At 30.7% G+C, this 27,500-nt stretch overlaps 4 protein-coding genes across 6 annotated transcripts in view; 3 read left to right on the top strand and 1 right to left on the bottom strand.

The window, feature by feature from the left end:
• The first annotated feature begins 3,526 nt into the window (after window positions 1-3,526).
• LOC111678404 (ubiquitin carboxyl-terminal hydrolase 8) lies at window positions 3,527-15,425 on the top strand. 2 transcript variants are annotated; one of them, XM_023439750.2, is made up of 8 exons: window positions 3,527-3,888; window positions 3,971-4,489; window positions 4,557-4,719; window positions 4,785-5,282; window positions 5,351-5,845; window positions 12,650-12,880; window positions 12,964-13,424; window positions 14,893-15,425. In XM_023439750.2, the coding sequence occupies exons 1-8, from the start codon at window positions 3,794-3,796 to the stop codon at window positions 15,239-15,241; spliced, it is 2,811 nt and encodes a 936-aa protein (XP_023295518.2). In that variant the 5' UTR covers window positions 3,527-3,793; the 3' UTR covers window positions 15,242-15,425. The 2 variants fall into 2 exon arrangements, with proteins under 2 accessions (XP_023295518.2, XP_023295519.1); XM_023439751.2 differs by lacking the exons at window positions 3,527-3,888; window positions 3,971-4,489; window positions 4,557-4,719; window positions 4,785-5,282; window positions 5,351-5,845 and adding an exon at window positions 8,692-8,850 and having other exon boundaries at window positions 14,893-15,423.
• A 2,693-nt stretch (window positions 15,426-18,118) lies between these two features.
• LOC111678436 (GPN-loop GTPase 3) overlaps window positions 18,119-27,500 on the top strand; it is a 9,406-nt gene continuing 24 nt past the window's right edge. Inside the window, exons 1-3 of the mRNA XM_023439785.2 lie at window positions 18,119-18,279; window positions 18,338-19,005; window positions 27,314-27,500. The exon at window positions 27,314-27,500 is cut by the window's right edge and continues 24 nt beyond it. Of these exons, the coding sequence (XP_023295553.2) occupies window positions 18,235-18,279; window positions 18,338-19,005; window positions 27,314-27,479 (879 nt within the window). The 5' untranslated portion in view covers window positions 18,119-18,234 and the 3' untranslated portion in view covers window positions 27,480-27,500. The remainder of the gene's footprint in view (window positions 18,280-18,337; window positions 19,006-27,313) is intronic.
• Window positions 19,451-23,662, bottom strand: LOC111678435 (glutathione S-transferase 1-1). 2 transcript variants are annotated; one of them, XM_023439783.2, is made up of 3 exons: window positions 21,402-23,662; window positions 20,315-20,456; window positions 19,451-20,241 (listed from the first exon to the last, which is right to left on the bottom strand). In XM_023439783.2, the coding sequence occupies exons 1-3, from the start codon at window positions 23,645-23,647 to the stop codon at window positions 19,681-19,683; spliced, it is 2,949 nt and encodes a 982-aa protein (XP_023295551.2). In that variant the 5' UTR covers window positions 23,648-23,662; the 3' UTR covers window positions 19,451-19,680. The 2 variants fall into 2 exon arrangements, with proteins under 2 accessions (XP_023295551.2, XP_023295552.2); XM_023439784.2 differs by lacking the exon at window positions 21,402-23,662 and adding an exon at window positions 20,730-20,883.
• On the top strand, window positions 25,229-27,198 carry LOC124419665. The gene is made up of 3 exons (XM_046949939.1): window positions 25,229-26,020; window positions 26,074-26,279; window positions 26,552-27,198. The coding sequence occupies exons 1-3, from the start codon at window positions 25,369-25,371 to the stop codon at window positions 27,167-27,169; spliced, it is 1,476 nt and encodes a 491-aa protein (XP_046805895.1). The 5' UTR covers window positions 25,229-25,368; the 3' UTR covers window positions 27,170-27,198.

The raw sequence follows: 27,500 nt of genomic DNA, 5'->3' as shown, positions 1-27,500 counted from the left end.
ACAAAAGTGTCATTTACATTTGTAAAGAGATGGAGGAATGGAACAATTTGGAGGATGTGGTAAATAGTTCCTTAATTTAAGGACACTAGTTTAGGTTTTTTTGTGTATTTCAGTCTTAGACACTTCGTGTGTGTGTGTATTTTAATGACTTCTTAGTGTTCAAGTGGTAAACCACAAAACCATAAGAATGTTCTCATACAAACATACAAGACATTTTGTTGTTTGGCTGCTCTTTAGCTGTAGTGTATGGTAGACGGAGTGGATTAATTTGTAGTGTCGTCTATTACAGTGTTTAGAGCAGGTTATATGTGATGATTAGGTCATAAGTTGTTGTTATCTATTATTTACAAGAAAAAAATCCAATTTAAGGAAATTTGTTAAAATGACCAGAGAAATCTATATAAGAAACGCCTTTTTGCTGTAAAATATTTATAAAACAATACCACAAAATAAAGTCAATAGTTATTTATATATAATTGGCTTTTCAATTACAAAAAGTAAAGCATAGTTTTAGTTGTTTATAGAAATTAAATAATAAAGCATAAAACTAAAATTAAACTTTAAAGGAACTTTAAAGAGCATAAACAAAAATAAATAAAAACTAAATAAAATTTCTATTCATTTTTAAAAAGTAGCAAATTTTTTCCTATTTTTTTCAAACTTTTATTGACTTTTTCCTATAACAGCCAAAAACTAAAGCATACTTTTAGTTTTTATTACAACAACTAAGCAAATTTTTTTTAGCCCATTGTCTCATTATGTTTACACAAAAACACTTAAAAATGTCTGTCTATCTTTTAACAAAATTGCCCGCTTTGTGTTCACTTTAAGCTTTTATTACTTTTTTTAACGAGAGAAAAAAATACTTTGTAGCCTAACAAAAAATCTCTAAAAAAAGCTATTAATTTGTCACAAAGGCGTTAATTTTTTATTTTGGAAATATGGCTTTTAGAAATAGTTTGCTAGGAAAAACGTCTACATGTTTTAAATTCCTTGCAGAAAATTTACGTTTTTATTTGTAGCTTTTATCAAAAAAAACAAAAAACTTTGAACAAAATCATAAGCTGAAATGTTAAATGCATAACAGAACCAACCATTTATATAAAAATCATTAAAACAACAAAACAACCACAATTTTAAAATAAACAATGTAATTTTAATAATTTCCTTTAACATAATACTTTACATTAAATAAACAGTAAAACTTAACATATAAATAAAACCATATAACATGATCTCTGTTAAGTTAAACACTAGTTTACAGGGTAACTGTCAAAATAGCATGTTTCTCCAGAAACGATACAAAATAACATAATTTTAAATTGCTAATTTATTTAAAGAAAATGTAATAAACAATTTATGAAATAAAACAAATTATTTATACAATAATTGCAAGCAAAAATATCACACTATTTTTGCTATGTTATTGTGTTTTTCTATTACTATGTTATTTACTATGTTTTTGCCTTAACACAGTACTTTACATACACACAAAACCACAAGCTACTTACTCTCTGTTAAGTTAAGATCTTGTTTACTTTCTCTCCTTCCGTTAGTTTTTAAAGAAACATCATCGAACAAACATGTCAAGTGAAAAATAGTGTTAATTTAAATTGTTAAAAAAATTAAAGAAAAACTTAAAAATATTTGATAAATTATATATCAAATTGAAATATACAATCTCTAAAAGAAGTGAGAGCAACAATTTTTCCAATTTTAATAAAATTAATAGCAAAAAATATTGAAAAAAGTTTTAACATCAAGAAAAACATGACGGCTGTCTTAAAACAAAGTGTTAACTATTATTTGTCAATTAGTTAAAGAAAATCATAACTTTATTAAAAGAAAGTTATAAGAAAATAAAGTGTAATATGTGTGTAATTAGTGCAACTAAATATATTTTGACAAAAATGGGTAAGTGTTTTAAAGTTAAAGAAATTTTGTAAGAAAAGTGCTGGTAATTACATGAAGTTGTCATATTTAGTTGTTATTGTTCGAAGTTAAGTAAACAAACAAAACAAAAGCAAAAAAATTAGTGTTTGGAGTTGCCAGAGTGGAAGATTAATGGGATAGAATAGAATTTTGAAGGCGGCAATAAAATGTAATAATTTTTTATAGTTTTCGAAATAATCGCTATTGTTAGTTTGTTTGTTTGTTTGTTTGTTTGTTTGTTTGTTAGTTAGTTAGTTAGTTAGTTAGTTAGTTAGTTAGTTAGTTAGTTAGTTAGTTAGTTAGTTAGTTAGTTATTTAGTTAGTTAGTTAGTTAGTTAGTTAGTTAGTTAGTTAGTTAGTTAGTTAGTTAGTTAGTTAGTTAGTTAGTTAGTTAGTTAGTTAATTAGTTAGTTAATAGTTAATAGTTGTCTCAAGTTCTTTTCAAAACCTAGTTGGTTTCATTTCTCTCTTCTCAATTCTGCTTAAGCCATGAATACTTATTCAGCAGTGCAGGATATTAGTATTTCTGTTTGTTATATTTACAACAATAGACATAATATAACAATTAGTTGAAAAGGAACAATTTGCACACGAACAAATAAGTATCAAACATACAAAAAATAACTAACACTTACACACACGCTATTTATCCCTTTCCTACTCTAATGGCAACTAAGCAAAATCTACAAAACACATGCACACATTTCTGCACATTCATTTCTTTACTCATATGCTTGCACACCCCCGCTTTACAAAGCTCTTACTTTATTTCTCTTCTATTCAAATTCTCATAATAATGGATAATTTATGAGCCTAAAAATATGCAATGTTTATTGCTAGACCATTACTGCTGATGTATGTACATGTGTTTATGTATGAAAGCATGAGTGAGAATGCAAAATACAAAAACAAATAGTTAGGGATTTATCCTTTTATTATTGTTGTTGTTATTTGAAACTATTTTTTAATTTATAGTAATTTTTGAGAGGAGATAAAGAAAAACAACTGTAAATTGAATAGAAAGAATTAAGGTGAAAAAATGAATAGCTAATAAAATTATAAGAAAGAAATATTTTATAAATTACAAATTTGTTGACATGGCAGAGATAAAAAGTTGTTTATTTAAAAGTTAAGGAGAGAATTTTTCCTTAAAAATATGTATATTTTGTGAAATTTTTGCTGGACAAATGTGTTTGTATTCCATGTGGTTTTTTATTTTTGTAAAAAAAAAGATAAATGTCATAAAAAAAATTTTAGAAAAACCAGAAAAATTATATTTTTTTATACTTCCTTGTTTTTAAAATAACGCTTTTAAGGTCATTCTTAAATTTCCTTCTTTTTCGAATAAGAAACTACAAGGGTTTGTGACTTTGATATATTAAATCTAAGCCTAAAACCTTACATATCCCATATACCATTTATACAATATGGTAACATTAAAATTTCCTTAACATATGGTATTTTTTTATAATACGGCAACCTATTTTTCAGGTGACATATAAAATCTGCATGGCATCTCCTTAATTGTGCTCTCTTCATTATAAAACGTCACTTCTCGACTGATTGCAAGAAAAAATAATATATTTTAAGAAAAATCTACAAAAATAACAAATAATAAAATTATTAATATTTATTTAAAATAAAATTAATTAATATATAAGCAACATGCAAAATATAATAAAAAAGTGTTGTAATTTTTAATAATTTAAAAGAAATTTGGCAAAAATTAGTCATTGAAAGGCGGCTACGAAGAGAAAAAAACACAACATAACCAGCAGAATTTCCACAGTAACGACAACAAAAAGTGCAATTTTTAAGCAACAAATTCTATAAATTTTAAAACTATAAAACTTTCTTAACAATGTCCTTTAAGAAAGATTTATATTATTGCAAAAATATTGATGATTTGGAAAAATGTTCCGAGATACCCGATGTTCGACAACGTAAAATGCAAGTGTAAGTACAGTTGCATAAATTGCATGAACGGCCACACAAACTAGTTTCTAATCGCTTTTTCTAATTGTGTTCTAATTATTAGTTTACTAGAGACAGCAAAAAAACTTAATGCTGAAGCTGAGAAACATTATGGCAAAGGTGATGAGGAGTTGGCCTATGTTTTCTATACAAAATATTTTAATATGCTCAATAGCATTTACAAGAAACCCGACTATCAGGAGAATAAACCATTGATAAGACAAATGTTGGGTGATAATCGCACCAATAAAATGACTATGGATCGTTTGGAGGCTTTAACTATGTCGCTCAACGAACGTTATGAACGTTTAAATTCGAAAAATAAAGCAAAAACTACTGCTGCTGCTTCTGCTGCACCGCCAGCAATGGTGTCAAATGATCGTTCACGTTCAAATTCTCCTAAAGTCGTTAGCAATGTTGTAGATATAGCCTCTATGCGTTTAATGTCTTGTCAGCAATTATTCGAAGCTATGAAATTACAAAATGTTTTAGTAATAGATTGTCGTTCGGCAGAAGATTTTAAAACATCTCATTTGCAATATAATTTAACGTTAAGCATACCCGAGGAAATTATACACGCGGGGTAAGGTTTTTTGATGTATTCTGTTAAGTTTTGTTTGTTTTTATGGTTTTTACTTTGTGTTTTTAAGTATGTCGGCTGGTAAATTACAAGACAAACTTGACAACGAATCCAAAAAGTTGTGGTCAGCTAGAGCCATTAAAGATGAGGTGGTTTTAATGGATTGGAATTGTTCGGAACCAAATCCCCAAGAAGATAGACCAATTGCTGTGCTAATGGATATATTGCAAAATGTAAGTGAAATAAGTGAAAACAATACGAAATTTTTTTTTATATTTAAACCGTTTCCCCTTTCCAGTGGGATCCTGACGTAACCTATCGTTCACCTATTAAAATTCTCGAAGGTGGCTACGAATACTTTCTTTTAATGTATCCCACCTGTTGTACAAATCCCATGGTGCAGGCACCATCTGTACCACAAAATAATCTAAATCTTATCGATGATATAGAATATCCTTCCGTATTGGATATACAAATGAAAGATGAAATAATATTGAATATTAGTGATGCAGGAAATACAGTAAAATCACCGACACCATCCACTAAAGTAAATAGACCCATCATAGATAGATCAAGCAAGCAGGCAGCTCTAAAAACTTATGATGAAAAACAAAAAGCCATCGATGAAATTGTTAAAGATCAGACAGTTCTTCTGGAAAAGGCCAAAGAAAATGATGAAGAATTACATAAGGTGGCCAAGCAATTGAATAATATTTATGGTAAAAAACAATTAACCCCCTCGGAACAACAATTGGTATACAATATGATGCAATTGGAGAGTGCAGCCGAAGATTTTGTAAGTTTTCTTTTTTTTTTAGCAAAAAAGTTAAATCGAATATTTAGTTTTATTTCTCTCATAATTAGAAACTAGAAAATATGCGCCTGCGCGAAGAACTCGAAGAATACAAACGACGCGAAAAGGAAGAAAAAGCCAACATTCCTTTACAACTTAAAGTTGAAGTGGAAAAGGCGACCAAAGAGATAGAAGCTAAAATCGAAGAACGTCAACGTTTAGACGAACAATTGGAGCGAGAGAAACAACAACGTGCCTTACAATTGGCTATAGCTAGAGAAAATAAACGTCATTTGAATGCAAAACTTTTGGAACAGGAAAAATTACAAATTGAACGCAATGTGGGTAAAAGTGATAACGGAGCATATGATATGGAAACGATGCAGGAACCGGAGCCAAAGCCCTTGTTGGAAGAACCAGAAAACTATGTAATAAAACCAACAATACCACAGTTTGATCGTTCGATTAAACCACAATTAACTGCCGCACGTCCCTCTCCACCACATTCACCCAATATTTATGCTTTACAAAGACAACGTGACTTTTCACCTGTGGCCGGTTCAGTGGTAAGTTGGAAAATGTTTTACATTTGTCACCCCCTTTTTTAGGTAGAAAAGTGTCTCCATAAAAGTCTGGTCTTAAGTTGTATATAGAAAATTAAGTCTCCACTTATAGTTTATAAAGTATAAAAAGTCTCCACTAACTTTTAATGGAAAATATGAAGTTTTCCTCACTTATTTTTTATGAAAAAAGTCTCCACTTAATTTTTTTTTAAATTAGGTCTCCACTCTTTTTAAAGGAAAAAATAAGTCGCCAATTAAGTCTCCACGAATTTTTTATAAGTAGAAAAAGTCTACACAAACTTTTTGTGGAAAATATGAAGTCTACACTTATTTTTTATAGGAAATATGAAGTCTCCACTTATATTTTATGGAAAAATTAAGCCTCCATTGTTTTATTTGGAAAAAAAGTAGTCGTTAATTTAGTCTCCACAATTTTTATTGAAGTATAAAAAGTCTCCACAAATGTTTTTATCGAAAACAAAAAGTCTACACTAACTTTTTACGAAAAATATGAAGTCTACACTAATAATTTATTTAAAAAAATTAGGTCTATATTCATTTTTTACAGAAATATTAAGTCTCCACTAATTTATTACAGAAAAAATTAAGTCTCCACTAATTTATTACAGAAAAAATTAAGTCTCCACTAATTTTTTATACATTCTTTATAGAAAAAATTAAGCCTCCACTATTTTTTATGGAAAAAATTAAGTCTCCACTAATTTTTTATAGAAGAAATTAAGTCTCCACTAATTTTTTATGGAAAAAATTAAATCCCCACTAATTTTTTATGGAAAAAAATAAGTCTCCACTAATTTATTATAAAAAGTAAAGTCTCCACAAATATTTTTCCAAAAAATTAAGTCTCCACTAATTTGATATAAAAAGTAAAGTCTCCACTAATATTTTTCCAAAAAAATTAAGTCTCCACTAATTTTTTAAAGAAAAAATTAAGTCTCCACTACTTTTTATAGAAACAACCAAGTCTCCACTAATTGTTTATAGAAGAAATGAAGTCTCCACTAATTTTTTATTAATAAAAATAAGTCTCCACTAATTTTTTATTAATAAAAATAAGTCTCCACTAATTTTTTATTAATAAAAATAAGTCTCCACTAATTTTTTTTAGAAAAAATTAAGTCTCTACTAATTTTTTATAAAAAAAAATTAAGTCTCCACTACTTTTTATAGAAACAACTAAGTCTCCACCAATTTTTTATAGAAAAAATTAAGTCTCCACTAACTGTTTATAGAAAAAATTAAGTCTCCACTAATTGTTTATAGAAAAAATTAAGTCTCCACTACTTTTTATAGAAAAAAATTAAGTCTCCACTAATTTTTTATAGAAAAAATAAAGTCTCCACTAATTTTTTATAGAAAAAATAAAGTCTCCACTAATTTTTTATGGAAAAAATTAGGTCTCCACTCTTTATTTATAGAAAAAATTAAGTCTCCACTAATTGTTTTTGGAAAAAATTAATTCTCCACTATTTTTTATAGAAAAAAATTAAGTCTCCACTAATTTTTTATAGAAAAAATAAAGTCTCCCCTAATTTTTTTTATAGAAAAAATTAAGTCTCCACTAATTCTTTATAGAAAGAAATAAGTCTCCACTAATTTTTTTTAGATATAATTAAGTCTCCGCTACTTGTTTATAAAAAATTAAGTCTCTACAAATTTTTCATGGAAAAAATTAAGTCTCCACTCTTTATTTACAGAAAAAATTAAGTCTCCACTAATTGTTTTTAGAAAAAATTAAGTCTCCACTAATTTTTTATAGAAAAAAATTAAGTCTCCACTTTATTTATAGAAAAAATTATTTAAGAAAAAATTAAGTCTCCACTAATTTCATACAAAAATATAAAGTCTCCACTAATATTTTATGGAAAACATAAAATCTCCTTTAATTTTTTATGAAAAAACTAAGTCTCCACTAAATGTTTTATTAAGAAAATGAAGTCTCCACTAACATTTTATATAGAAAATAAAGTCTTCTCTCAGTTTTTTTTACAAAAAGTCACCCAATTTTTATCTTAAAAAGAATTTTAGAAAAATTTCTTCTAAATAAACCCAAAAATAATTTTTTTGAACTAAATAAATAATAAAATTCCAACAATAAAATTGCTCTCAATTGTTAAGGACACTTGTTATCTTTTGTCACCTTTAATTTAAATGTGCTAGCTGGCCGCATGACTAATCTTTTTAACTTATTTTTAGGTTTTAAACTAAATTTTCAAAAGCAATTGCACGTTTTATTTGCTATTCAAACATTAATTTAAACCAACAACCAGCAACAGTTTTCCTCAACCTTCTACTACTAGCAAATATATACATACGTCATTATTTCTATCCAAGAAACAAAATATAAGTTTTCAAAATCAATAATCTTAAAAATCTTTTTCCCGTACAAAAGGTCACGTTTTAAAAAAACCACCTTTGCCACATTTTTCTTCTAAGCTCGTTCATTTAAATTTAATAGATGAGTAAAGAATGTAATTGCATTGTGTTTTTTTAGATAGTGATTATTTTTAATTTTGGAAACAATTTAAACAAATTTTGTTTAAAAAAAAGAAAACCCTGATCTTTGTATTCCAAAGCACATGTTTGTTAAAACTTTTGCAATAGACTTTCTCATACGTTTAGTTTGTTAAACTGTAATTCTTTCTTGTTTACGAACGATACAAAAAATGTCTTTTACGCATGTGTTAGGGAAAATGCTCTTCTTTGTTTTTCTTTCTTTATTTTGATTATAAGTTTTATTTCGTTCGTTATTGTTGTGCAAATTGTCTGCCGTCTATATAGTTTATTTTTCAGTTTTAGACGGTGTTTTAACAAAGAATGTCGCTTAGTTTACAAAAAAATTTGCAAAAATTTCAAATAATTATAAAAAATCTTAAATTTTTTACAACTTTATTGTTCGTTCTATTAAGATGATTATTGGCGGTGTTAAAATTCAATTACCAACCTCAACATATCGTTATACAGCCTCGTTACGTCCAATTAAAAAGGTGTGAGAAATTTGTTATATTTCTTCTTTGAAGAACAATTTAAATATAAAAGAAATTTGCCTACTTTTGAGGGGCAAGTAATATATACATATAAAAGACTTCCGTTTATTATAAATTGTAGCCTACTTTGTAGGTAATTAATACTTAGCATACTTTAAGGTGCTTGTTGGTAATTTATCAAAGAGTTCTTATGTTTTAAAGTAAAAATCTATTATGTTTTCTTTTTTTTCATGAAAACGCTTTTAACTACGTTTTAACAATTGTGTTAAATCTTTTCGAGTGAACTACATTGTGTATTTAAACTGTTCAAATTTATTTACTATATAAAATTCTTATAATATAAAGATAATTTTATATATCCTCTTTAAATTATTCGATTTTTCACAAAATTAATATAAAATTTAAACCCAATTAAAAAACATTTACATTTAGGGAAATTAGATCTAACATTGTCGTTGGATTTGTAAGTTTTATAATTGATAAACTGTAGAATCTCTGAGACCGTTTGGAATAAAACTCAGTCCACAATTTTGAATATAACAATTTTGAATATAATCAGTTTATAGTCTGAACTTTTAATCGGTCTGTAGTCGGAATTATAAATCTATATATTGTCTAGAGTATATATAGATTATCTGCCTATAGATCTGTCTTTAGTCAGGACTATAGATCTGTCTATAGTTAGGACTATTGATCTGTCTATAGTCAGGACTATAGATCTATCTATATTCAGGACTATAGATCTGTCTATAGTTAGGACTATAGATCTGTCTATAGTCAGGACTATAGATCTGTCTATAGTCAGGACTATAGATCTATCTATAGTCAGGACTATAGATCTCTCTATAGTCAGGACTATAGATCTGTCTATAGTCAGGACTATAGATCTGTCTATAGTCAGGACTATAGATCTCTCTATAGTCAGGACTATAGATCTGTCTGTAGTCAGGACTATAGATCTGTCTATAGTCAGGACTATAAATCTGTCTATAGTCAGGACTATAGATCTGTCTATAGTCAGGACTATAGATCTGTCTTTAGTCAGGACTATAGATCTGTCTAGAGTCAGGACTATCGATCTGTCTATAGTCAGGACTATAGATCTGTCTATAGTCAGGACTATAGATCTGTCCATAGTCAGGACTATAGATCTGTCTATAGTCAGGACTATAGATTTGTCTATAGTCAGGACTCAGAACTCAGTCCACAGTTTAGGCTATAATCGTTCTATAGGTTTAACTTTAAATCGGTCTGTAGTCTGAATTATAAATCTATACATAGTCTAGAGTTTAAATCTGTCTATAGTCTAGTCATAGATCTCTGTATAATATGAATATCAGTTATGTTAATAAAGTTCAATCTAGATTCTAAAGTTTAGAATCTGAACTATACATCAATCTGAATAATATATCAATCTAAATCTATTTGCTCCAATAGTAGTAGCATTAAAAGACCAAAATATTTAATTGAAATCCTAAGATTATATCCAAAATAATAGCCACTTTAAGACATTCCTAAACGCAATAGTTAATGTAAACTGCTATAAGTTCTTTATTACAATATACCCACCCAGATTAATGGGAAATCAAAGTAAATAATCAAGATTTTCAATTCACATTAACATTTTAAGACATTTTCTTTGCTTTACTTTCTTCTTCTTTAATATGTATGTTTTGCCTTTTAGTTTTATAACCTTTTAGTAGTTTATGTGGTCGATTACAAACAAAAAATTACCTTGGCTTTGGCTTGTTCTTTTCTCTTTATCTTAAGCCATAAATATCTAACGCCATGGCGTCTGGTTGTATACATAGTTCTATGAAATGTACATATATATATTTTTTCTTCTTTTTAGGTGTGTGCAAAGTTAATTAATTGTTTTTTGATTTAATCGTTAGAATTTTTTTACTTTTTGGCAAACTCATTATAGAAAAGAAAATAAGGATATTTAAACATAAGAAGATAATATCTAGAAAGGCATTAACCTTTAGTGAAAAGTTTATGGGGTGGTTAAAAAGTAAACTTTCTGGTCGGCTTAAAGATACAAGTCCCTCAAGGAGTAAAGTTAGATCGTAGAAAATCGTTGTTACATCGTTATGAATCGAAAGTACTATAAAACGGTAGATAGTCTTGACCACAAATTAGTCTACAGGCTTGACTGTACAATGTATACTCTTACCTATCAGATCAGTCTATAGTCTTGACTATAGATCAGTCTATAGTCTTGACTATAGATCAGTCTATAGTATTGACTATAGATCAGTCTATAGTCTTGACTATAGATCACTCTGTAGTCTTGACTATAGATCAGTCTATAGTCATGACTATAGATCAGATTATAGTCTTGACTATAGATCAGTCTTTAGTCTTGACTATAGATCAGTCTTTAGTCTTGACTATAGATCAGCTTATAGTCTTGACTATAGATCAGTCTATAGTATTGGCTATAGATCAGTATATAGTCTTGACTATAGATTAGTCTATAGTCTTGACTATAGATTAGTCTATAGTCTTGACTATAGATTAGTCTATAGTCTTGACTATAGATTAGTCTATAGTCTTGGCTATAAATTAGTCTATAGTCTTGACTATAGATTAGTCTATAGTCTTGACTATAGATCAGTTTATAGTCCTGACTATAGATCAGTTTATAGTCTTGACTATAAATCAGTCTATAGTCTTGACTATAGATCAGTCTATAGTCTTGACTATAGATCAGTCTATGGTCTTGACTATAGATCAGTTTATAGTCTTGACTATAAATCAGTCTGTAGTGTTGACTACAGATCAGTCTCTAGTCTTGACTATAGATCAGTTTATAGTCTTGACTATAGATCATTCTATAGTCTTGACTATAGATTATTCTATAGTCTTGACTATAGATTATTCTATAGTCTTGACTATAGATCATTCTATAGTCAAGACTATAGATCATTCTATAGTCTTGACTATTGATCAGCCTATAGTCTTGACTATAGATCAGCCTATAGTCTTGACTATAGATCAGCCTATTGTCTTGACTATAGATCAGCCTATTGTCTTGACTATAGATCAGCCTATTGTCTTGACTATAGATCAGTCTGTAGTCTTGACTATAGATAAGTCTATAGCCTTGACTATAGATTCGTGTATAGTCTTGAGTATAGAACAGTCTGTATTCTGGACTATAGATCAGTCATAACTAGAGATCAGTCGTAGTCTTGATGTTAGATCAGTCTGTAGTCTTAAGTTAAATCAATCTATAGTTTTGATCGGAAACCAGTCTAATGACTATAGATGAATATGATTATGGTATGGATATATTAGTCTATTGTCTTGACTATATATCACTTTATAGTCATGACTATAAATTAGTCTTTAGTTCTAACTGTAGGTAGGTCTTTAGTCCTGTAATACAAAAAAGTTGAAACTAAATGTGTCAAACTAAAACCTCTTATAACTTAATAAGTAAAAATTATATTTACCTATTTTAAAATTAATACTGACCCCAATATTTTCCAGAAATAAAATTTAATATTTCTTATATATTGAACTTGACATTCATACAACTTAAATACAAATACATATGTGAATACATGTGTATTTACTATTTAGTCAGTATTAATATTTAATCCCTAGTTGGTTCGTACACAAATTTTAACGTTTATTACATTAAATATTTAGAACTAAAAGAAACAAAAAGAAAACACACCCTCTACTTACATTTAACAAAAAAAAAACTAAAACACATGTATGTTTTACATGTGTATTTTGTTCTTATAACGAAATAATAAAATAAATTTACTTTCTGTTCACTTTTAAGGGTCGTGGTTTGACGGGCTTAAAGAATCTGGGAAACACATGTTATATGAACAGCATAATACAATGTCTTAGCAATACGCCACAATTGGCCGAATACTGTATAACGGACAAATATAAAAACTATATCAGTCGTAATAATAAAACAAAAGGACAAATTGTCGAAGAAGTCGCCGCACTAATTAAAGTTTTATGGAATGGCAATTACAAATGTGTTGCCAGCAAAGATTTGCGTGTAAGTTAACCATATCTATATTTTCCGAACGCAATTAATTAATTTCTTAACATCTTTATTAATTTTTTTCATTTTCTTTATAGTATGTTATTGGTCAATATCAGAAAATGTTTCGCGGCATCGAACAGCAGGATTCTCATGAATTTCTTACAATTTTAATGGATTGGTTACATTCTGATTTACAGACCGTTGCCCAATCGCCTGAATATATACGTGAACCAATGACCGCCTCCGATAAGGCGTGGTTAGATTTTACCAAATCAAAAGAAAGTTTAATATTGCATTTATTTTATGGCCAAATTAAGAGTATCGTTAAGTGTACGACATGTGATAAGGAATCGGCCACGTATGAGTGTTTCTCAAATCTTAGTTTAGAGCTGCCGGAAAATAATAATGTTTGTCACTTGTCACAATGTTTAGATATGTATTTTAGCGGTGAACGTATACACGGTTGGAATTGTCCGGCGTGTAAGCAGAAACGCGATGCAATTAAGAAATTAAATATATCGAAACTGCCGCCGGTATTGGTGATACACTTGAAGAGGTGAGTGTTTTTTTTAAAGGTGAAGGGGAATCGTTTTCTCTTTAAAAAGAAGAGGTATAGATCACATAGTCATGGGTATAGATAGTTATTACTATAGATCAGTCTATAGTCTTGAGTGTAGATCAGTATCTTGACTAATGTCAAAGGTGAAGTCTTGACAGGTCAGTGTATAATCTGGACTATAGATCATTGTATAGTCTTGGTTATAGATCAGTCTATAGTCTCGAATATAAATCAGTCTATAGTCTCGACTGTAGATCCGCCTGTAGTCTCCACTTTAAATTCGTTCATAGTCTTGACTATCAACTTTAGATCAGACTATAGTCTCGACTATAGATCAGACTATAGTCTAGACTATAGATCAGACTATAGACTTGACTATAGATCAGACTATAGTCTTGACTATAGATCAGACTATAGTCTTGACTATAAATCAGACTATAGTCTTGACTATAGATCAGACTATAGTCTTGACTATAGATCAGACTATAGTCTCGACTATAGTCTTGACTATAGTCTTGACTATATATCAGACTATAGTCTCGACTATAGATCATACAATAGTCTCGACTATAGATCATTCAATAGTCTCGACTATAGATCACACAATAGTCTTGACTATAGATCATACTATAGTCTTAACTATAGATCAGACTATAGTCTCAAATACAGGTCAGTCTATAGTCTCGACTATAGATCAGTTTATAGACTCGACTATAGATCAGTCTATAGTTTCGACTATACATCAGTCTCGAGTAGTCTCGATTATAGATCAGTCAATAGTTTCAACTATAGATCAGTCTATAGTCTCAACTATAGATCAGTCTATAGCCCCAACTATAGATCAGTCTATAGTCTCGATTATAGATCAGTCTATAGTTTTGACTCTAAATCAGTTTATAGTCTTGACTATAGATAAGTCTTTAGTTTTGACTGTAGATCAATCTATAGTCTCAACTATAGATCATACAATAGTATCGACTATAGATCATACAATAGTCTCAACTATAGATCAGTCTATAGTCTCAACTATAGATCTGTCTATAGCCTCGACTATAGATCCGTCTATAGTCTCGACTATAGATCCGTCTATAGTCTCGACTATAGATCCGTCTATAGATCAGTTTATAGTCTTGACTATAGATCAGTCTTTAGTTTTGACTGTAGATCAGTCTATAGCCTCAACTATAGATCAGTCGATAGTCTCAACTATAGATCAGTCTACAGTCTCGACTATAGATCAGTCTGAGGCCTGCAATACAGACTGTAGATCAGTCAATTCATTATTGTTTGATCTATTTTCTAGAGCATAGTTTGATCTCTAGTTTTGACTATAGTTTGGTATATACTCTTGACTATAAATCAATCTATAGTCTAGACTTCAAACCTCTCTGTAGTCTTATATGTACATCAGTCTTCTCCAAATCTGTTTCTTCTTTCTCTATATCTCTCTTTATTTTTCTTCCAGATTTTATGCCGACACAGACTCCTTAACACCCTCCTACAAAAAGAAACAAAACTATTTACGTTTTCCCCTAGAAAATCTCAATATGTCACCGTACATTACCATTTCCGAGTCCAGACGCAATACCACAAAATCCTATGAACTATATGCAGTATCAAATCATTATGGTTCCATGGAAAGTGGTCATTATACAGCATTTTGTAAGAGTGGCACCTATGGTAGATGGTTTAAATTTGATGATCAAATTGTTACACCTTTAGATGCATCAAATGTCGTCTCGAGTGCTGCTTATATATTATTTTATACACGATTACAACCCTCGCAATATATATCGCAAACCTGTCGCCTTTAATGCAAGTTAAGTAAGGTTTTTGGGGTTTTATTTTTAGTTTAAAATACATTCTACTATTACGATTTCTAATTATTTCTAGTCTATAATAGAAATTTGCCTTAAAAGAATAATAATAATATTAATATAAAACGAAATGTTTAATGAATTTTTTTTTTCTTTTTTTATTTTTAAATTTACAAAGAATTTTTTGTTTAATTGTTGCTTGTTGATAGTTTTAAATTTATTTTTTTAAATATATATATTTTCGCTTATTTTTGCCTAAAAAAAAAATAATTCCAAATATTTGTTTTTAAAACATTCTTTTTTTTATTATTTTAATATATTTTAACTTTGTATAAATATTTGTTTAAAATTTATTACAAAAGCTTTTTAATTATTATTCTTATAAAACTATTAAGACTTACTGTTAATAATGAAAGAAAAAGATAATTAATATTTCTATAATATAAATACATAAAAATATATTTAAACTATATATTTAATTTAAAAATAATATTCAATAAGAAATAAAAACATATATTTTATTTAATTCATATTATTATATATTTTATTCTATATATTAATATTCTTATAATTTATCATTATATGCCAAGAAAACAAAGGAAAAAGAGAAACTTATAATAAAATGGAATATTGTTATTTTTTGGAAAAAGTTTAAAAATTTATTTAAAACATCAAAAAGAGTTTTGAATAAGATTTCAAATGGTAAGTGTAGTAATGAGAGCTTTTAAGGCAATTATGAATATATGTATAATGAATCATCAGTAGATGTAAAGATGTAATTTTAAAATTTAAATTCGTTATGTTTTGAAAATTAACATAATTTAAACTTTTAATTTTATCATAACAGAATCTTTAGTATAAAGCTTTTTAATTAGAAAATCAAGTTTCGTTAAGTTTTATAAATGACGAAAAGCTATTTTTTTAAAAGCTTTTTGTTTAAGAATTAAAAGTCTCGTTAAGTTTTAAAACATACCAAATATATAAATTTGTTTCAAAATTCATTGCTTTTTCGTAAGAGTGATGAAGAGGGTTAATCATCCCCAGATCTGAATCTCTTAATTGTCTCCTTACGGGGTCCTTTAGGTGCGGCAGCCTGGAATGGACCAGAGCTTTTTAAAGTTTTTGCTTAGTGACTTTGACACCACTAGTTTGGAGGGTCGGTCACTTTCAGCGCCCTTTCCCTTACCGACAACCTTACAGATGTCAGAAGGAGAGCGTGCCTGAACACTGACAATTCCTCTTTGTTGGCCACTTTGCAGAGTTTCCAGAATAACACCCTCATTCCCTTTTAGCAGACTGCAGGTTGATGAAGCCGGGTTGATGGCAGCATCCATCTGTTGACTCCAGGTAACCCATAACGCTCCTATTGGGCCGTATACTCTTTCGAATTTAGTGACGATTTGTCGGTGCCTTCTGAAAAGGAGCCTCTCCCTTGACGAGAACTTTAAGGAATCTGCCTTTGCTTTCTCCTCCTTCGTTTGACCTGTATTACTAATATCTCGTGGAAATGCACTTGGCTTCCCCTCCACGGCAACTTGCCCAACGACCTGTAAACGGTCATCTCCCAAGTGCGCCTTTTGGATCCCCTTGGCCTTTTCACTAGAAGATTTTATCTTATAAGTCTTACTGCTAGAAAGCTCGTCGTCAGACTGAGATAAATTCCCAAACTTTTGTATGGCACCAAAGAGTCCCTTGACACCTATAGAAGGCAATCCACGTCTAAATCAGTCAGTACTTGGCCCTCAATCTCAAGAATTCTGGCATAGAGGTCAATAAGGGTAACTTCAGTATGGGTAACGTCCTCCCATGTACTGTAAAACTCCCTATCTACCTCGTTGACCGTGACATCCGGATTGTCTTATCTATCAGGTCGACTTCCCTTTTATATTCTTGATCCCACGAGAAAGCGCGTACAGACGGACGATCCATGCAGTGAGGTCTTACGTCAACCTGACAACTAAATTACAACCGTGTTTTGCCCTGACGCTGAGGGGAGTTGTTAGCAACTAGCCTCTTTATGCACTGGCTAGCTATTCATGACTTCGGCATTGCTACCACGCACCTTGACCTTAAAAGAGCATTACTCTGCCAATTGCCAGGAAACAAAGCTGTCGCCCCTCTGGAATCAAACAGACCATCAAGCTGCCCAATAGTGGGCATCCAAAGTGCTGGAATCCGCAAGTGATTCAGCCGTACTGCTCTATCGATTGACCTATCTCAGTAATAGGAGAACAATCGATAGATCGAGTAACATGGTACACTGACTGTAAGGTGGGAGGTAGTTCTTAGTAACGAGCTTGTCATATGACAAGGGTGACCCCTTGGAACCAGCCAGCTTGGCCCATTGCATTAAGCCCTAACATCGCGACAAGATGACAACCCTTCGTGAAGGAAAAAGTTTCGTTGAGTTTTGGAAATCTCCAAAATACACCCTTGCAGCTCTTATTTACAAATTTTTTCTTTGATATTCCTAAAAGTAACGGAAAAAAACCTGTTGATTGGCCTCTAAAAGGGACATTTAAAAAATGAAAATAGTATGGTAGCATTGGAAAAATAAAAATTATAAACAATAAAAAACAAAGAAAACTTTTCTCTGTTCCCACGACAATCGGTCGTTAGTACCTGAACGACACGTGACCACTGAAGGTCGCTGCTACAAAATGGAAGAAAAAGTTTGTTAAATTAAATTAATTTAAATATAAAATAAAAATCCCATAAATTAGGATCTTTCTCTTAAAATAAAGTAATTTCCCCTTAACTTTACCAAATACCCTACAATCCCAAAAGAGGTTTAATTATCCCAACAAAAACCGGCTGTTTTGCAGTTTTTCTGTTTATAAAAAAGGGAAAATGTTGCAAAACAAACAATACGGCAACTTTAAAAACAAAGCGCTAATAAAAAAAACTCATGTGAAATTAAACAAAAAAAGAATAACAAAACATTTCTAAATCGTTATTAACATTGTAAATATTAATAAATTTAAATAAAAATGCGTTATGCCCAGGTGGTAATAGGACCAGCCGGAAGTGGTAAAGTAAGTACAAAGTATTAAAATTACACAAAAATTAAATTTTCATCACGCTTATTTTTAGTCCACTTACTGTTCATTCATGCAACGACATGCTCAAGATTCCAAACGTGTTATTGAAGTGGTGAATTTAGATCCCGCAGCCGAACACTTTGATTATCAACCCTTAGTCGATATAAGAGATCTTATACAGCTAGATGATGCCATGGACGATGAAGAGCTACACTATGGCCCCAATGGAGGTTTAGTGTTTTGTCTCGAATTTCTTATTGAAAATCAGGAATGGTTAAAAAATCAACTTTGTGGTGGTGGCGATGAAGAGGAGGATGGTTTAAATGTTGAACCAGATGATGATTATATACTCTTTGATATGCCGGGACAAATCGAATTATTTACACATCTTAATATGGGCAAACTGTTGGTGCAGCTATTAGAGTCTTGGAATTTTCGTATATGTACAGTTTTCCTGGTCGATTCACAGTTTATGATAGATGGTGCTAAATTCCTATCTGGTACAATGGCCGCTTTAAGTGTTATGGCCAATTTAGAAATGCCTCATGTTAATGTTTTAACAAAAATGGATTTGTTAAGTAAAACGGCTAGAAAACAATTGGATAAATATTTAGATCCTGATCCTAGAGCTCTGTTGGGTGACGTAACACAAGAATCGGCATGGGGTAGATCACATCGTAAGCTATCGGAGGCGATAGGATCGTTAATTGAAGATTTTAGGTAAGTGGTTTTATACAATTAGATAATACATGACATCCATACTAGAGGGTCTCATGGCCAGCACATACTAATAAGACCTATCTGTCAAATGCGTTGTCGGGTGACTTTTTATGTCAAATGCGGGAAAGTTTAGAAATCTGTTTTTTTTGTGTATGCATTAGACCTGGTTCACACTAGGAAACTTTTGATTTTTGTATGAGAGAAAGAAATATCAAACAGCTCTTTCTCTCACACACAAAATCAAAAGTTTCCTAGTGTGCACCAGGTCTTAGGAACATGTCCTCAGAGGTTACTTATTGTATAACAGCGTCTGAGTCCGTTAGTACTGAATTAGTACCAGTATTCAGTACAACACTTTCACCTCCCCCCTTTATCAAAGAAATTACGAACTTGATATAACTTTTCACCCATCTATTACATATTCTCCCAATTAAATAGCCTGCTGTCTTTGAAACATATTAGTGTATATACTTTATTATATATTTTGTATGCATATTTTTAAGCTATTTTGCTTGTAAAAGTGTTTAAAACATTTAACATATTAAATATTAATGAAACAAAATTAAATCTTGACAAAATCCATTACGTTTCTGTCCTTAAAAACTAAAAATAAAATATAGCAAAAAAAATCGAATTTTTTTGCAACAATTTAATTGTTCTGCCTTCTCCAACAACTTATGCCACATTTTTACGTATGGGATGGAAAGGATGATTCATATGCGATAAATCTGGACGATTATGTTCAAATTCTTTGATTTCTTGCATCCCACCATTTGCAATTGACCATATCTCGGGGTATTCAGTTTTAAATGTATTATACCATTTAGTGACTAGAGGATAACCGGAGAAATCAAATGAAATAGCTTCCAAACATAAAGTAGCTGAGACAAGAGCAAAATCAGCAATTGTCAAATGATTGCCAGCAGCATATTTAGTGCCCAAACGTTCCAAATAGGTCTCAAACACCGCCAATGCATTGTTAACCTTTTTCAAGCCCAATTCAGTACGTTCATAATCAAAGAAAATGGGAGCCATGCTATAGGCTGCAATGCTGGAATAATAGAAACCCATATTAAAGCATAAACGATGATTAACCAAGGCACGTTCTCTTGCTGCTTTGGGATATAATGGTGTATTGTCACCATATTTATCGCATAAGTATTGCATTATGGCAACACTTTCCGAGAGATAGAAACCATCATCATCCAATACGGGTATTTCTTTTTGAGGATTAATCTGTGTAGAGATAGATATAGAGGGAATATAATAAGAAAATTTTAGTTTTTTTCTTATGGAAATAAAACCTTACCTTGGCATAATCCTCAGTTAAATGCTCAGAGGCTACATAGTCCACATTATGCAATTCAAAGGGAATGTCCAAAGCCTTAAGGCACATACGTACAGCCAAAGATGGTGGGCCATCAGATACCGAATACAATTTCATATTGAATCTATAGAATATAAGACAAACAAGTTTTAATACAAATATGTCGTTAAGTCATTAAAAATGTTGTCATTTTTGATTTCTTAAAGTAACACGCATTTAAAAAAAAAACAATTCCAAGGTTGTCTGACAACATAAATAATTACTTCTATATAATTACAAAAACACCCTAACAACACCCTTTCCAATATATGGGTTTTCTTCAAAATACTTTAATTTTTCTTGAAAATTTCTTTCAAACATTTCACTACAACTTTCTAAAACTCGTTTCTTTTCTTACTTTTACTTTTTTTCTGTTCTTGTACAAAGTGATGACGACTTAATACGTCTTGACTGTTTGCTCGTTATGCGGCAAATGATTCGATATTTAATGTATTCAAAAACAAGTTATTTTGTGTTGTGGTCCAAACACTTTTAATAAATAGAAATAAAAGCTTGTCTTTTTTTAGAAAAGCTTAAAATTGTTAAGTGACTTAATGGCCGGCATAATAAAGCTTAATAACTTGTTATTGTAATTGTGATTATTGTGTTTTAAATAAACATTATAGGGATTTAAATTGCCACCTACCAAAAATACAAACTGATGATGCAGTTTAAAGAACAAATGAATCATTTGCCCAAAATTTAATCATTAACAATTTATACATTTGGACTCAGACAGTAAACAATCTTATAATGTAATGTCTGAAACACATAGGCAACCACAGGCGGCACAACCACAATTACTATAATGGAACCGTTATAATCATTAGTTAAAAGTACGTTTGAACTAACGTATGAGAAAATATTCATCTTATATCGATCAAACTGGAATGATTTACATTTTGAGTTTAAAAAGTTGTTGGACTTTCTGAAGGGTAAGACGCTAGACCCTGCTGACAGGGATTACACTATGTTATCGATAAATTTTAATTGTTCTAACAAAACTACAACAAAATACCCTTCAACTTACTTGAATTTTTCACGTTTCACCGATTTACTAGTGCCCAGTAAATGAGCAAATTCTGGATTTAATTCACTTAATGATTTTCCCATAATATCTTTAGTTTTAATATCTGCATTAACTGCCGATTTGGAAAATTCATTAAATAAACGTTTCTTTATATCATTCTCCGATATCGGATGCGTATGCGAATTACTCAGATGAACAACAGTCAATTGATTGTCGGAATTCGAGACAGTAGTAACACGAGCCGGACACTTAAGTATACGATCCTTGGACTTAATGCAGGCCCAATAGGTGCGTGTTGTAGGTGAAATACTTTTCAAATGATAAATATAACCATCGACACATAGTAGTTCACCACCTTTGGCCGAGCGTAATTTTGTGGTTTTTGTTATATCAATATTGTCGGGATTATAGGAGGCCACCGGTGTATTGCCAGTATATTTTTTCAATAGGGACTGTGTCTTACGCCACTTAGCGCTAGGCTTGTAGTCTTCATCATCATCGGTTTTGCGTCCACGCGTACGTGTGGCTTTGGGTTTATATTCTACCTCTGTTTCAGAATCTGAACGATAAGTGGTTGATGTATTCAACCTTTCCATTTCTATATACTCAATAACCGGCAGTGTTTCATGAAAAGGATCCTCTTCAATTTCACTTTTATAATTCACCAGTGAGGCATGAGCATTTTCATCTAAAGTGCTCTCCAATATAATATGTGTTGTCTCCAGTTCTCGCTCAGCTTTTGGTTGTTTCATTTGCAAAAAGTCATTAATATCAGGCGAGTTTTCACGTGAAAACGCTGTATTATTGGTATTATCAAAACCCCCTGTATGATCATTATTATCGTCATCATCATCGTCCTCACTTTCGGAAGAAAACATTTCCATTTTGTGGCTTTGTAGTGATTTGTCTTTTACTTTTAGATTTTGATTTAAACGCTTTAGTATATGCTCTCGATGATTAATCGTATGCTTGTGTTCACCCGAGACTTTCATAATTTTAATGTCTTTGCCCATACCCTCTGTGGTTAAACGTGAATTACATTTGTGCACCTTATCACGGCGAAACAAACATGTCCAATAGGCCCGATCATTTTGAGAGCCTCTGGAGTCATAGTGAAATATCATGTTATCCATAATAAGTATACGATTTCCTTTTAACGAAGGCAAAAAGGTAAACTTGGTTATTTCCCCATCTTTGGGATTATCCAAAGCATCCATGACATCTTCCACTTGGCGATACAATTTAGAAGTGGCTTCGGCTCTTATGCGCCGTATGTCGGGACGAGGACTCACATCAAAACCAGAGGATATAGATAAAACATTACCACCACCTTTTGATACTGACAAGGGTATAGTTGTTGGTTTAATTTTTTTTTCCACTTTGGGCTTTTTATCCGGACTGGGTGTCAAGCTATCGAATACTTTAAAAGAGGATTTCTCCTCATTACCCTGCAGCACTTTAATATTGTTTCTTCTAATCAAAGCCTCTATTTTGACTTCACTATAGGGCTGGTGATTATGGGTATTTTCCTCTAAACGTATAGGCTTAAAACGATGTTGCCCATTTGCTAAACACTCGGTATAGATTTTGCCTGAACATTGCAAATCCTTGGATCTAAAACATTTCCAACGATAAGTTGTGCTTATCATGGATTTGCCATCTAATCTATAGACACAGCCCTCTACAGCGACCATATGATGACCCTTGGTGGTCTTAAGCATTAATAGCTTTTTCTCTTTGGGCTTTTTGGCTGTGGTTATACCCAAACTTTCAACCAAATCACCCAGCTCATCATCACTAGTGTCCAGTTTCTCTTTACTGGTATTATTTTCATCATCCCCCTCACTATCAAAACCCATTTTTTGTTTTTTTGCATTAAGTTTCTTCACTAGCTCCTGTTTTTGATAACGCCTTTTAAGTGACTTGTTGCTCAATGTACAGGGCAAACCTTCAGCATCGGCCTGACGTTTCTTTTCTCGAGCCCTTATAATGGCATCCTGTTCAGCCGGACCATGAGGATGTTCTCCCACAATGTTTTCCACTTTATGGCGCGTCAAATCCCATTCATCTATTAAACTTGTATACATACGCACTCGACAAGGTGTTTTGTCTTTACGGCGACTGCACACCCATCTGTAGGCTTTGCTGGTGCGATCATCATAATGATAAAGATAATCTCCCACCAACAACATATCCTTACCCTTAACGGATCGTAACATTTCCACTTTCGGGGATTCTTCTGACATTTTTAAGGGCTTTTGTTAATAAGTACCCCTACAAATGAAATACCAAAATTACACAAACAATTTGTTCCCCTAAAAGCACACCGCAACCTAATAATTGTATAATTACAGCAAACTGTTCAATTAACTTATTCCACAATTCCCCTGTTTAGTTTATTTTTGGGATTATTTGTTTTCCAACTTATTAGGAATTATTTCCGCACTTTTATCTTGATAATTCCCTCGAAAATTATTATTTTTGTCTTAACACTCTGCAATTTGTTTTTAGGTAATTTTCACAATTCCGATGTGGCTTCTTTTTTTTGTCATATTTTCTATACTTTTTCCTGAGGTATTTTGTTTGTGGGTATTGGTATTGCTGGCAAAACACGATGGGATTATTTTAGTTTCAAACCATTTCAGGGTATTTGTGGGGAAAAGAAAGAGATGCATATAGCTGTTATCATGTTGTTGTTTAGAAAATGTCAATTGTTGTAAATGAAGTGATGCCACTGAGAATGAAATAAGGTCATGTGTATTTTAAAAAATTAGGAAATAAAGAAAATCTCCTAAGTGGTAACAATATGGCAGGTATATGCTGAGTTAGGTTTTTTTAATATTTAGAGAAAAATTGGAGATTCCTATGGGGTTTTCCTTCTTGAATATTTACTCTCTGGATGTATGTTCATTCTCCTATAAATTAGGCATTCATAACTGCTTATAGTTAAAAAGATCCAAATTATTACTAAAACTAAAAATGTTTGAAATATTTTAATTTTTGCCGCTATGTTGTGCCCAAACTAAACATTACTTTTTACCACAATCAACAATATAAATTTTTAAAATATGGCAGCTCCAAAAAAGAATGTGTGTTTTATTTTTGTTATTGTTTTTATTGCTAGATAGAGTTGCCAAAAGTATAATATGAAATGGGCATAGAAATCTCTCTAAGTCTAAAAGTCGACATTAGAACATTTTTGAAATTTATGAAAAGATTGGTTTTTGATATTTCCTTTCGATTCCAATGTTTGATTTTGTTCAATTTTTGTCCTCTTGACACGTTCAAAGTAGAATTAAGTAATTCAATACTTCGTGTGTTATGTATGGTTGTAATAATGAAGTCCTTTTGTGCAAAAAAAAAGTATTATATACATTTTTACTCCTATCGCCAATAAAAGTGAATTTCTTTTTTCTATTTAATTTTCATTTTCCTCGAAGGGAAAATTGCTATCGTAAACTTGTTGTGAACAATTCATTCACAATAGTTGATTTTGTATGGAACAGCTGTTTAATGTTTACAAAATTCCATCAATTAATTTCACATCAGGGGAATTTTTTTCTCGACAAAAAAGTTAGTGAACGAAAAAAGTGAAAAAGGGAATATATTTCACGTGAAATGATGATTGGATTAAGAATTAAATCGCGAAAAAATATTGCTCAAACTTCTATTAGGTTACCCTCAAGATGTTTATAAATTCCCTCCCTATTAACAAAATGATCGTTAAAATGTGGCAAAAATATGGCAACACTAAAAATATTTTTGCATATAAAGCATTTTTTAGCATATTTCCATGGATTTGCATTAATTGTATATACATATTTACATTATTTTTTTTTTTAAACTTGCAAACATACTTTTGCTTAGACAACCAATTTTTATAGTTTTCTTGATTATACGAGCAAAATGCTATTTGTAAACTAAATAAATTGCGATAAATTCATATAATTATAAAAAAAAACACAATATGCCCAAAAGTGCAAATAGAGAATCAACACAAAAATTCAATGCTCGAATGGTTCAAAAATATCCCAATATCTTAGATATTGAGGAATCAACATTATATTGCAAATTATGTCTTTGTAATTTCTATGGCACAAGAATCTTTAGTATACATCAACATTTTCGTACTATGAAACATCGTGCCGCCCTACAAAATGCCGTCGGAAGTAATATAATTCCAATAGTAAAAGTACCCCAACCTCCACCAGTTGTACAAGTGAAACTAGATACTTTTAGTTTGGATTTATGCACCACTTTTCTAGAGGCCAACATACCTTTGGAAACTATAGACAATCCAGCGATACAGGTATTTTTACAAAAATACACCAAGAAAATCATACCCAACGAATCGAATCTAAGGGCTAATTATGTTCCGGCTCTATGTGAGAAATATATACAAAAATTACAACAAAAAGCTGAAAATAAACATATTTGGTTATCGATAACTGAAACGCTCGATAGTGAACAGGAATTGATAGTGAATTTTGTATTTGGTCTAATGGAAGCAGAAGAAAAGGGTAAATCTTATTTGTTAAATATGACACGTTTTGAGCGCGCTAATGCCAGTTCTTTGGCAGCCTTTATAAATAATTCTTTGCAAATTCTATGGCCGGAAGGTAAGTTCATTTGTGATAATTGTTAAAATAATATTAAATTATTTCTTTTTCAGGTATTCATTATGAAAATATCCTTCTGGTGGTAACACCTGCCATAGATTATATGAAAACTGCTTTACAACCATTGAAGGTTTTATATCCCAATATGATTTATGTTAATTGTTTATTACAATCTTATCAGAAAATGTTGGAATATTTACAAATACATTTTACGCAAGTTGATACGTATATTAATAGTTGTGAGGCTGTGTTTTCAAAGGTAAGTTTTAGATAGATAGATAGATAGATAGATAGATAGATAGATAGATAGATAGATAGATAGATAGATAGATAGATAGATAGATAGATAGATAGATAGATAGATAGATAGATAGATAGATAGATAGATAGATAGATAGATAGATAGATATATAGATAGATAGATGGATAGACAGATAGATAGATAAATAGATTGATTGATTGATATGCAGACAATCTCATACAAATTAATTTTAAATTTACCTCACACTTAACTATTTCCCATCATTTTAGTCACCTCATCATCAACATATAATTCGTACAAAATACAACAACCTAAATTTGCCTGCAATCTCAGACCGTTCTTGTACTACCAAAACCTGGTTAAAAACTGTCCTTTATTACCACAACAATTTCAAAGAAATTAAAGCTCTACTTGAAATTCTACTGCAGGATGATAGTGATTCCCCCACTCTACAACAAGCATACAATTTAATACAAAATCCAACACTGGAGCAGGACTTGAATTTTCTTAAAGAAAATTTTCAATCTCTACAACGGAGTATTACAAAACTGGAGACTAGAGATTTAACTTTAAATGAAAGTCTTGCTACAATTGATTTGATCAAAACCGATATACAATCTACTGAATTTTTTGATAAATTCAATAAAATCATCAATGAAAATGATGGCCTACAACAATTAATTTCGACAAATTGTAAAATTAATTTAGTTATTAAGGAAAAACCATCAGATGTATTTGAGGAAAACTTATACTTATATAAATATGCTCCTGTGGTGGCGGCTGATGTCGCGTATCTATCATATGCCAAGAGTTTACTTGAAAATGATAAAACTTTAAGTTTTAGTAGTGTAAAAGAAGAAAATTATGAATTTACTTATGATAATTGAAAGAAAGAAATAAATGGCTTTATGAATGTAAATTAAAAATTTGCTTCTTTTTTTCTTATTATAAATAATATAGACAATTCGATGCAGGAGCAAAACTTTAATATTTCTTTTATAATTAATTTAAGTTTTTTTTAATATTTTTAGCTTAGTACGTTTCGTGCCCATGAATGTGGATGATGAAGAAAGTATACAGGATTTGTTGCTACAAATTGACAATGTCATACAATATGGTGAAGATGCTGATGTAAAAGTACATGATTTTGATCCACCAGAGGAAGAAGAAAATGATAATATTAACATGTTTAATTAAAAGATAACTTAAAATAAAGAA

This window comes from Lucilia cuprina, chromosome 4 (genome assembly GCF_022045245.1).
Source record: "Lucilia cuprina isolate Lc7/37 chromosome 4, ASM2204524v1, whole genome shotgun sequence".
Classification (NCBI taxonomy): Eukaryota; Metazoa; Arthropoda; class Insecta; order Diptera; family Calliphoridae; genus Lucilia; species Lucilia cuprina.
The sequence above is the reverse complement of the archived record's forward strand: the minus strand, read 5'-3'. Positions and strand labels throughout refer to the sequence as shown.